The sequence below is a fragment of the Budorcas taxicolor genome, chromosome 2, assembly GCF_023091745.1.
Source record: "Budorcas taxicolor isolate Tak-1 chromosome 2, Takin1.1, whole genome shotgun sequence".
NCBI lineage: Eukaryota > Metazoa > Chordata > Mammalia > Artiodactyla > Bovidae > Budorcas > Budorcas taxicolor.
Window position 1 is genome coordinate 173,430,997 of NC_068911.1, and position 11,965 is coordinate 173,442,961.

General features: G+C 44.3%; 1 protein-coding gene across 1 annotated transcript; it reads left to right on the top strand.

Annotated features, from left to right (window-relative positions):
• The first annotated feature begins 4,628 nt into the window (after nucleotides 1-4,628).
• On the top strand, nucleotides 4,629-11,104 carry CNR2 (cannabinoid receptor 2). Its single transcript, XM_052636325.1, has 2 exons — nucleotides 4,629-4,670; nucleotides 9,974-11,104. The coding sequence occupies exons 1-2, from the start codon at nucleotides 4,629-4,631 to the stop codon at nucleotides 11,102-11,104; spliced, it is 1,173 nt and encodes a 390-aa protein (XP_052492285.1).
• Nucleotides 11,105-11,965: the final 861 nt, after the last annotated feature.

An 11,965-nucleotide genomic window follows, 5' to 3' on the forward strand; every position in this document is an offset into this window, starting at 1 on the left:
GCATCAGTCCTTCCAATGAACACCCAGGACTGATCTCCTTTAGAATGGACTGGTTGGATCTCCTTGCAGTCCAAGGGACTCTCAAGAGTCTTCTCCAACACCACAGTTCAAAAGCATCAATTCTTTGGCGCTCAGCCTTCTTCACAGTCCAACTCTCACATCCATACGTGACCACAGGAAAAACCATAGCCTTGACTAGACTGACCTTAGTCGGCAAAGTAATGTCTCTGCTTTTGAATATGCTATCTAGGTTGGTCATAACTTTCCTTCCAAGGAGTAAGCGTCTTTTAATTTTATGGCTGCAGTCACCATCTGCAGTGATTTTGGAGGCCAAAAAAATAAAGTCTGACACTGTTTCCACTGTTTCCCCATCTATTTCCCATGAAGTGATGGGACTGGATGCCATGATCTTCGTTTTCTGAATGTTGAGCTTTAAGCCAGCTTTTTCACTCTCCTCTTTCACTTTCATCAAGAGGCTTTTTAGTTCTTCTTCACTTTCTGCCATAAGGGTGGTGTCATGAGATTTCTGTACCTGTTATTGAGATGACCTTCCTAACTTATCTGATAAAGTTACTGGAAACTAAGAGATTCCAATCTCTGGAGGGTTCAGATAGAGAGAAAAGATAAATGTTTCAATTTGTTTATAAAATATAATTTTACCAAACTACTGCCATAATTAGTTTGAGGGAAAGGTGTTTTTTTTTTTTTTCTTACTCCTGGAAAACACAGATTCAAATCAGTAATTTTTCAGAGAGAAACTATACAAGTTATAAGCATATTCACCAGTTCATTCAGTCCTTTTGTTAACCTTTGTGAAGTTGTCAGGTTTTCTATTAGAATCCTTACTCAGTTCAGAAACTGGCATTTATTCAAAAGTCCTTTTTATAAATCTTCTTGAAGAGGCAAAACTTGGTTAATGCTATGACAATATTGAGATAGTAACTAGAATTCTGCCTGATAACATTTTACCCAAACATATCAGAATTTTAGGAACTCCATACAATTTCTAGGATATCTATATTAGTAACATTTACCATACAATATAGGACTTCCCTGGTGGCTTAAACCGAGACTTATTACTCACTGGACAATATTCCCCCATGTAATTCTGTATACAAAATGAGCCAAATTAGTGTAATATCTCTCTTGGGGTGTTTCAGGGGCCCTCTGAAGAATCCAGAAGTTAGCTAGAAATCTTCTTCATTAGAAGGATTTAGGAAGTTTTGTCAACAAATATCAAAAAGGTTTAGAACTCAGTCAGATAGGATTATATGTCATTGTGAAACAATAGCTATTCACTTAGTCAAAGTAACAATAAAAGATTTTAGAACAGATCATTTAAGAGATAAAGAAAACTTAGTCCTGACTATGTACAAAACTTTCTTCATGGTTCGATTTTTACAAACCTCATCGCTTTCTGTACCCATGACTATGTTCTTCCTAAAAAGCCACCTGTAAAGCAGGCTTACTTCCTTTTCCCTTCACAAAACGCAGTTCCATTCCTCATACCTTCTTTACCGAAAACATACTTCCTACTTCCCTTAAGCAACCAAGAACTGACTTTTATTTTAGCATTTTATAGACTGATAAGCATAAATACCAGTGATAATTTCTAAAACCTTTGCTTTCTTAAAGAGAACATTTTAGGATGGCCCCAAATATTGTTCATTTTTAATCCCAGAAATCTTTAGTTTCTCTGTAAAAGGAAATTAGTGTTCAGCAGTAAATGTTTCAAAATCTTATTTTATTTGGAAATGACTTAGCTATTCAATACACTTCCAACACTTAATTTAGCACAATCCTTAGAAGTTCAAGTTAAGAATAATTATTCTTTAGGAATGTCTGTCTAAAATAGTCTCTCCAGATTGGGGTAACATTTTTTAGAAGTTTCTTCACTCAAGGTAATTTCCTTGCTGACAAACTTGTAACAGATATAATAATAGTTAACTTATATTAAACCTAGGTACAATGAAAATATTCTGCTTAATTTCCAGACTCAGTTATGAATACTAGTTGTTTTAAAAAAAAGGGTTGGAGTAAGATTTTAAAAGGCTTTGTTCCCTTTATTTTTTTTCTTTTGGTTTCAGGAACTAGAGATGGCCTAGAGTGATCCAGAGAGCTCTGGTCTAAAGGTATGAAAGAAAGTGAAGCTGCTCAATCGTGTCTGACTCTTTGTGACCCCATGGACTGTAGTCTACCAGGCTCCTCCCTCCATGGGATTCTCCAGGCAAGAGTACTGGAGTGGGTTGCCATTTCCTTCTCTAGGGGATCTTCCCGACCCAGGGATCAAACCTGGGTCTCCCCCATTCCAGGGGGAATTATTTCCTCAGGGCAAGAATTCTTAGAAAGATAATTTTTTTCTTCAAGCTTTCTCTGGAGTCTAAAGAATATTGTGACCACATTGTCAAAAATAATATTTTTCTCTGATCATAGTTTTATACCCAGAATTTAGACCAGATAGTGCTCAAGTTGGTCCTTATAACAAGGGCAGATTGATCCCAGCAGGGATTGTCCCTCTAGGGAAGTGAGGGTCTTAGTTTGATCAGCCCCAGGCTGTTAATTACAGAAGGAAGTCCTAGACATAAGGGAACTATAGTCCATTTTCCTATCCTATTGTCAATAAAGATCTAATATTTTAGGCCATTTTTCTTGTCATAGCTATAGATTGACCAGTCGAAAAAAAAATCTGTTTTTCCAAGGGGTTCCCAGGTGGAGTGTGGAACCTTAGAATGAGCAATTCCCATATTAGCTCGAGAAGTATGTACCAGATGTCTGCACACTCAAACCAAACCAAACCAAACCAGAACTTCACCAGCCAGTAGTCACACTCTGAAACAAAAGGCAGAGATGCCCAGAAATCAAAAGCCAAATGGCGTAAATGCCAAACGTGACTTCCCAGTTCCACTACACCTGTGACCTGGCAGAATCAGTACTAGCAGCCTTTTTCAGTTCTGATACAGTTTCAAGCAATTTCTTGTTGGTTTCCTGTGAAGAAGTTACCCTATCATTTCCTCTTTTAGAAGCTTCTAGATACCAGTCAAAGTAAGCACAGCAGGCCTTTTCTGATTGTGCATGCAAAAATATCAATTTTGAAATATCAAAAGAACCCCAATTTGGCCCTTTTAGGTTGAGATCTCTTTTAGTATAATATCTTCAGTTAACTAGGTACTTGCAAGTATGAGCTGCATAGGTATTACACATGAATCTGGCTGGAGTGTTAGCAGAGGCTGGCCTTCTGACACTCCTTTGTTTCTATTTTTGAGAGATTCTGTTTCCCATTTTAAGCTGAATTTGTCAGGGATTAAAATCACTAGTGAACTTGTGTAGTGGGCCCATCTGCTGCTTGTGAGCTTAATTCCTCCAGGAGTCACCCCAGAGTCTTTCAGCTCGTCTTACGTGTCTCAGATTCTGCCTCCAGCAATCTAAGATCACCGTGGCTGCTCAGGTGGCTGAATAGCCAATTCTTATGTGCGACCCCCAGATGAACAAGTATTTTAATTAATGAGTGGGCTTCCCTGTGGGACCACTGCACGGTATGAGGACTAGGCCTCCACCACTCCCGTAAATTCCTCAGTCAGCTGAGAAAACCGAAACCAACCGGAAGGAGGCTTGCCCCTTTTCTTTGGAGCAAAGCTCTCATATATTCTCCTCACTTTTATCCTGACAAATTCGAATTGAGGAAGTGTCAGATCAGCCTCTTACACTTAGCTAAGACCATTCAGTCCCCTACAACGGAGCAACCTCAGCATCTTTCAGCTGAGCCTCGGGTATTCCTTAATCTTTTTCCTCAGTCGAGTCCCCCTACCCAGTATCTTTTCACTGGGTGGGTAATTCCCTGGCATCTTTCAGCCAGCCCCCCACCCAGTATCTTTTGCCTGGGTGGGGATTTCTGAGTATCTTTCAGCCAAGCCCCACTCAGTGTCTGGATCATGAGTGGGTATGCCCCGGATGTTTCACCTGGGCCCCCGGCTAGTAACTTTCCTACTGGGAGGGGGCAGGTAACCTCCTCCACTGCCAAGTAAAACTTGGAATCTCAACCAACACAGGAGATTCAAGAACTAGGAGAGACTTACCCAAATTCGTCTGCACTCCCCAAGAATGGGCACAAGGGGCCGCTGCTGGTACTAAAGCTCCGGTTCCTCGTGGAGTGCAGTTGAAGGAAGGAAGTCTTCTCTGGGTCCCTTCGTGGTCTCAATAACTGTTGACTAAAAAAGATGTACAACTTGAGAGTGGCGAGTTAAGTTTTATTGGGGACAAAATGAGGACTGCAGCCCCGCAGGCAGCATCTCAGATAGCTCTGAGAGACTTCTCCAAAGCGGCAGTGGGGGGAAGTCAACATATAAGATTCTGGAGAAGGTGGAGTTCAATACCACAAAGCACTCATTTTACAAAAGGTTTTTTGTTAGTTATAAGAATCTGAGGTCACCAGGAAGGGATTTAGTGCTTCTCTAGATATGAGGAGATGCAAGGATTGAGATCATAAAATTCCTAAAAACATCCAACTATCTAAAGACCTGTCCCACCAGATTCCCTGGAGCACAGAGTGCCTTACTCCACCCTGAACTCCCTCAGGGGTTATTGAAGGTCAACAGCTATAGCAGCAGGGGTTCAATCTCCTGTAGAGGCAGATGGCAAACGCCTTTGTTGTTCATTCATTGGCAATGCTTGAAGTGCCGATTTTTAGTGGCCACGATGATGCCTGATTTTTTTTAAGTTTATTGGACCATTTTAAAAGTCTTTATTGAATTTGTTACAATGTTGCTTCTACTGTTTATGTCTGGCCTTTTGGCCCATGAAGCTTGTGGGCCCTTAGCTTCCCAACAAGGGATCAAACCTGCACCCCTTCATTGGAAGGTGAAGTCTTAACCACTGAAGCACCAGTGAAGTCCTGATGCCTGATTTTTAAAAGTCTAAATTAGATCATTTCTGTTTGTTACTGTTCAGTCACTCAGTTGCCCACCTCTTTGCGACCTCATGGACTGCAGCACTCTAGGCTTCTCTGTCATTTGCCATCCTCTGAAGCTTCCTCAAATTCATGTCCATTGAGTCAGTGATGCCATTCAACCATCTCGTCCTCTGTTGTCCACTTCTCCTCCCGCCTTCAATCTTTCCCACCATGAGGGTCTTTTCCAATGAGTCGGCTCTTTGCATCAGGTGGCCAAATATTGGAGCTTCAGTTTCAGCTTCATTTCCAGTCCTTATGATGAATATTCAGAATTGATTTCCTTTAGGATGGACTGGTTGGATCTCCTTGCAGTCCAACGGACTCTCAAGAGTCTTCTCCAGCCCCGCAGTTCAATACCGTTACTCACTTCCTAAATAAAGCTTCAGCTCTATTCCTCTCTATCGGCTTGTGTTACTGTCATTCACAATTTTACCTGCATTCTGTTTTCATCCCCTCCAAATCAGTCTCAGTCACTATTATTATTGTATTATTATTGCTTAATACAGACATTTGTTTTTATTTACTCGTACATTTATTCACTTATTTGTTCACAGTTCCTTCTTGCCTTTCTGTCCTTCCCTCTATGGAGAATTTTCTTCTTCTGATGGCATCTCCTTTAGACTTCCTTCAGTGAAGGTCGGTTAGTGAATAATTCTATTTGTATTATTTTGAGACAGAGGATGAGATGGCTGGATGGCATCACTGACTCGATGGACGTGAGCCTGAGTGAACTCCGGGAGTTGGTGATGGACAGGGAGGCCTGGCGTGCTGCGATTCATGGGGTCGCAAAGAGTCGGACACGACTGAGCGACTGAACTGAACTGAACTGAACTGAGTGACAGCTAGCTTTCTGCCATCTATCTTCTGGCTATTATTATTGCTCTTGGCCAATCTGCTTTTAAATTTCATTGTGATTCCTTTGCAGGTATTGTGCTTCTTTTAATCTCTGATTGTTTTTATTTTTTCCTCTTTGTCTTTGGCATTCTGAAGTTTTATTACAATATATGTGAATATAGAATTCATTTGTTTTAAAAATTCTGCTCAACACATGACTATATATAAAATGGATAAACAAGGTCCTACTGTATAGCACAGGGAACTATATTCGATCTCCTGTAACACCCTATAATGGAAAAGAAACTGAAAAGGTATATATATATAAATATAATGTTATGTTTATAAAAGACTGTTGACTTTTATTTATTTATTACCTGGAGAAGGGCATGGCAACCCAGTCCAGAATTCTTACCAGGAGAATTCCATGGACAGAGGAACCTGGCAGGCTACCTTCCATGGGGTCACAAAGAATCAGGACAGGACTGAGCAACTAGCACTTTTTTTTCTTTTTTCATTGTATAGCATAGGTAGCTATATTCAATATCCTATGATAACCTATAATGGGAAAGAATCTGGAAAAAAATATATATATATATATACTGAATCACGTTGTTGTACACCTGGAACTAACACAACATTTTAAATCAACTACAGTTAAAAAAAAAAACAAACCTGCTCGAAGTTCACTGTGATTTCTGAATCTGAGGAATCACATCCAGGAGAATTCTGGGCAATTCTCCACTAGCATCTCTTTGAATATGACCTCCCCAATGCCCATCACCAATTTCTACTTGTCTCTTCTGAAACTCCAGTTGGATATATATTAAACCTTTTCTTTTGATGCTTCCTGTCTCTTAACCATTTTTCCGTCTTTCCCATCTCTCTATCTCCTTGTGCAGCCTTTTGAGAAGTTTCCCCAGATCCACTTTCTAGATCAGAGCTTTTTAGCTGGCTAGTCTCTTCTGGAATCAAGATTGCCAGGAGAAATATCAATAACCTCAGATATGCAGGTGACACCACCCTTATGGCAGAAAGTGAAGAGGAACTAAAAAGCCTCTTGATGAAAGTGAAAGATGAGAGTGAAACAGTCGGCTTCAAGCTCAACATTCAGAAAATGAAGATCATGGCATTCGGTCCCATCACTTCATGGGAAATAGGTGGGGAAACAGTGGAAAGAGTATCAGACTTTATTTTTTTGGGCTCCAAAATCACTGCAGATGGTGATTGCAGCCATGAAATTAAAAGACACTTACTCCTTGGGAGGAAAGTTATGACCAACCTAGATAGCATATTCAAAAGCAGAGACATTTTTTTTGCCAACAAAGGTCCGTCTAGTCAAGGCTATGGTTTTTCCTGTGGTCATGTATGGATGTGAGAGTTGGACTGTGAAGAAAGCTGAGCACTGCAGAATTGATGCTTTTGAACTGTGGTGTTGGAGAAGACTCTTGAGAGTCCCTTGACTGCAAGGAGATCCAACCAGTCCATTCTAAAGGAGATCAGCCCTGGGATTTCTTTGGAAGCATTGATGCTAAAGCTGAAACTCCAGTACTTTGGCCACCTCATGAGAAGAGTTGACTCATTGGAAAAGACTGATGCTGGGAGGGATTGGGGGCAGGAGGAAAAGGGGACAACAGAGGATGAGATGGCTGAATAACATCACTGACTCGATGGACATGAATTTGAGTGAACTCTGGGAGTTGGTGATGGACAGGGAGGCCTGGTGCGCTGCAATTCATGGGGTTGCAAAGAGTCGGACACAACTGAGCGACTGAACTGAACTGAATTGAGTCTCTTCTGCTCTTTCACCTCCTCTTAAGGCTTTCCATTTTCAATGACTTCATTTTTCACATCCAGAAATTCTACTTGATTCTTCTTCAAATCTGCCTAGCCTCTAACTAAGTAATCATGGCTTTGATTCCTTATTGTTTAACCATATTAAACACATTCCGATTTCCCTGGCAGTCCAGTGGTTAAGATTCCATGCTTCCAGTGCAGGAGGCATAGGTTCAACCCCTGGTCCAAGAACTAAGATCTCGTGCTGCACGAAAAAGAAGCAGCTTATATACATATTCTATAACATAAACCCAAGAATTATGTGAAGTTCTTGGAAGTCTAATTCTACCGTATGACATTTCTGCTAACTCTTCTTCCTATTTACTTGTGCACTTTGTAATTCTGCATCATGACCTCAAATTCCCTGGGCCTTTATATGTGGAAATCTTATGTGACCTGGATAAGAGAGTATATCCCTCTAGAAAAATTCAGTTTGCTTTCTAATAATGTCCCTTACAATATTCGGGTGCCCTGTTTTTCTCAATACTTAGGACATACTTATACTAAAGATGATTCATTATCTGACATTCAAATTTATCTGGACTCCTATATTTTATCTGGCATTTCTACTTGTGTGAAACCCAAGTCTTGTCTAACCATCCCTAAAAAGTTGTTAAACCTTCAGCATCTTACCAAAACTGGCAAACAAAACACAAATGCAAAAAGCCCTCCACCCTATCACTCTGGAGTCCATTTTTTCTTGGTTTTGCTTGCCTTTCAGTGTTTTACTGTAGCTTTCTTTGTTTCTTTTTGGCTCTCTGGGTCCTCACTGCTCTGCAGGCTTTCCTCTAGTTGTGGAGCATGGGGCCACGCTCCAGTTCCAGCGCATGGGCTTTCCATTGTGGCGGCTTCTCTCGTTGCAGAGCATGGGCTCCAGGGTGTGCAGGCTTCAGCAGCTGTAGCTCGCAGGCTCTAGAGCCCAGGCTCCAGCTGTGGCCCATGGGCTTAGCTGCTCCCCAGCACGTGGGATCTTCCCAGACCAGGGATTGAGTCCGCGTCTCCGGCATTGGCAGGCGGGTTCTTCACCACTGAGCCACCTGGGAAGCCCTCCTTTCAGTTTCCGACCCTTCAGTTCCGTCCAGTTCAGTCGCTCAGTCGTGTCTGATTCTTTGCGACCCCACGTCCATACTTTCAAAATGAAGTCTTTAGCGTAGTTTTTCGCGTGAACCCCAAAAGCTTGCAAGTCACTTTTATTTCTTATTTTACTTCATTGAGGTATAATTCACATGTGACATAATACTATTTCCAGGTGTACAACATAATGATTTGATATTTGTACGTATTGGGAAATGATCACCGGAATAAGTCATTGAAAAGTGAAAGTGAAGTCGCTCAGTCGTGTCCGACTCCTTGCGACCCCATGGACTGTATGTAGCCCACCAGGCTCCTCCATCCATGGAATTTTCTAGACAAGAGGACTGGAGTGGGTTACCACTTCCTTATTATTACACAGTTGCAATTTTTTTCTTATGATGAGGAATTTCAAGATCTATTCTCTTAGCAACTTTCAAATATAGTATTAATAACTATCCCCAAGACTTTTTTATAATTGAAAGCTTGTACCTTTGACTCCCTCCAGGCATTTCACCCACACCACCCTCCCACCAATCCCTCCTTCTGGCAACCACCAAGCTAGTGTCTGTATCTTTGAATTAGTTTGGGGTTTTTTTAGTTCCACATATAGGTGAGATCATATCGTTTGCAGGTCACTTTGGCTTCTTGATGTACTTTCCTGGTGGCTCAGATGGTAAAGCGTCTGCCTGCAATGTGGCAGACCTGGGTTTGATCCCTGGGTGGGGAAGATCCCCGGGAGAAGGCAATGGTAACCTTGCCTGGAATACTCTTGCCTGGAAAATCCCATGGACAGCCGCATGGGGTCGCAAAAAGTCAGACACGACTGAGCGACTTTACTTTTTTCACTTGTTCAGCTTCTTGAATTCCCACATGCCTCTCCTCAGGCAACCAGTACAGATCTAGTACACCTCACCAGAATGGAGAAAGGGTGAAAGAGAGAGAAAGTGACAAAGTGAAAGTGCGGGCCACAAAGTCGCGTCCGACTCTCTGCGGCCCCGTGGACTCTAGCCCGCCAGGCGCCTCTGACCATGGGATTCTCCAGGCAAGAATACTGGAGTGAGTTGCCTTGCTCTTCTCCAGGGGATCTTCCCCACCCAGGGATGGAACCTAGGTCTCCTGCATCGCGGGCGGTTTCTTTACGGTCTGAGACACTAGGGACGCTGCAGAGAGCAACAAATATGATCCATCCGCACAGGTGAAGAGTTTGGCTAGAGTCAGTGATCGTGTGAGGTCATTGCACTGACTGAAAAAGGCTCATCTCTTCTTCTTCTTCTTGTGCCACAGCAAAGACTTCTTGGCAAGCCCGGCAGAAGCCCAGGGACCCACCCCATGGAGATATGCCTGAAGATAGAGGCAGCCAATGGTTCCAGCGATGGCTTGAATTTCAACCCCATGAAGGAGTACATGATCCTGAGCGGTCCCCAAAAGATCGCGATCGCAGTGCTGTGCACCCTCCTGGGCCTGCTGAGCGCCCTGGAGAACCTGGCTGTTCTCTACCTCATCGTGTCCTCACACCGGCTCCGCAAGAAGCCGTCCTACCTGTTCATTGGCAGCTTGGCTGGGGCCGACTTTCTGGCCAGTGTGGTCTTTGCCTCCAGCTTTGTACATTTCCACGTCTTCGATGGCGTGGATTCCAAAGCTGTCTTCCTGCTGAAGATCGGCAGTGTGACTCTGACCTTCACGGCCTCCCTAGGCAGCCTGCTGCTGACTGCCTTCGACCGCTACCTCTGTCTGCGCTACCCGCCTACCTACAAAGCTCTGCTCACCCGCAGGAGGGCACTGGTGACCCTGGGCATCATGTGGGTGCTCGCTGCATTGGTGTCCTACCTGCCCCTCATGGGATGGACCTGCTGCCCCAGGCCCTGCTCTGAGCTTTTCCCCCTGATCCCCAATGACTATCTGCTGGGCTGGCTCCTGTTCATCGCCACCCTCTTCGCGGGCATCATCTACACCTACGCGCATGTCCTCTGGAAGGCCCATCAGCACGTAGCCAGCTTGGCTGAGCACCGGGACAGACACCTGTCTGGAATGGTCCGGATGCGGCTGGATGTGCGGTTGGCCAAGACCCTGGGGATGCTCCTGGCTGTGCTCTTCATATTCTGGTTCCCGGTACTGGCCCTCATGGTCTACAGCCTGGCTGCCAGGCTAAGCGACCAGGTCAAGAAGGCCTTCGCCTTCTGCTCCTTGCTCTGCCTTGTCAACTCCATGGCCAACCCCATTATCTATGGCCTGCGGAGTGGGGAGATCCGGTCCTCTGCCCACCACCGCCTGGCCCACTGGAAGAAGTGTGTGAGGGGCCTCGGGCCGGAAGGAAAAGGAGAAATCCCCAGGTCCTCAGTCACTGAAACAGAGGCTGATGTGAAAACCACCCCCGGGCTAGATTCCAGAGAGCTATCCTGGCCTGATGAGCTCTGATCACTGATGTGATCACTTTCACAGTGTGAAATCAGCCGAGTCAGAAGTCGTTTCACTCCCCGGAGGAGGAAGAGTGGCCTTGATCCTTTCATCTGACTTGAACCAGCCCCAGAGGCCGGGACACTCAGCCCTTTTTACTGAGTGTTGCTACTGACCCCTGGAAGGTAGCGGGGTCATGCCTGTCTGCATGACCTGGTCACAGTCTGTTGGGTAGCCAGGCCCTGTGAGGGGCGGCAAGCTGGGCAGGAGGCAGGCGGCTTGGGACAGGCTCAGTGCAGGTCAGAACAACCTTCCCAGTAAAACAGCTTAGTGCCTCAATTCTCCAGAGACTCCAGGAGCCAGGTGGAGCTTTCACGCTCAGCAATGAGGGACCTGGAGGAGATCTGGGAAGAGTGGATCATTCTCCTGGGATCTCAGGATATCAGATGGGATGGCTGGCCAGCCCTTCTTCCTGCTTAATTGTTAGGGGCCTCCTTGGTTCTAGAGCTATGAAAGGCCCTACCTGAAGGTCACCCTTCCCAGAGAAGGCCAAGAACTAAAATGCGAGGAGGATCAAGGATGTCGATCCACCTCTTGCAGAGGTAACTGACAAGACTCCAGTTCAGAGCATCTTATTATTAGGGCAGTGGCCCTCTCTGACACCCTGATAATCCCCACTCATAGTCACAGTGACTCCTAGGGACCTGGGGAATACAGAGGAGGCTGGGATCGCTTGACATGCAGAATCTTCAGAGAATTCTGTTGGTCTTGCTAAGTCCTTTTTGGTGGTACCACTGGAAGCAGGCAGTATGCCAGTCTAATCCAACTCCAAGAAAAAGGAAGATATACACAAGGTTTTATAAATCCCCAAATTGTTCCCAG

Coding starts and splice junctions, on each gene's coding strand:
- CNR2 (XM_052636325.1), top strand. CDS start 4,629: ATGGCAAACGCCTTTGTTGTTCATTCATTGGCAATGCTTGAA. Junction 4,671..9,973: donor ATTCATTGGCAATGCTTGAA/GTGCCGATTTTT, acceptor CTTGTGCCACAG/CAAAGACTTCTTGGCAAGCC.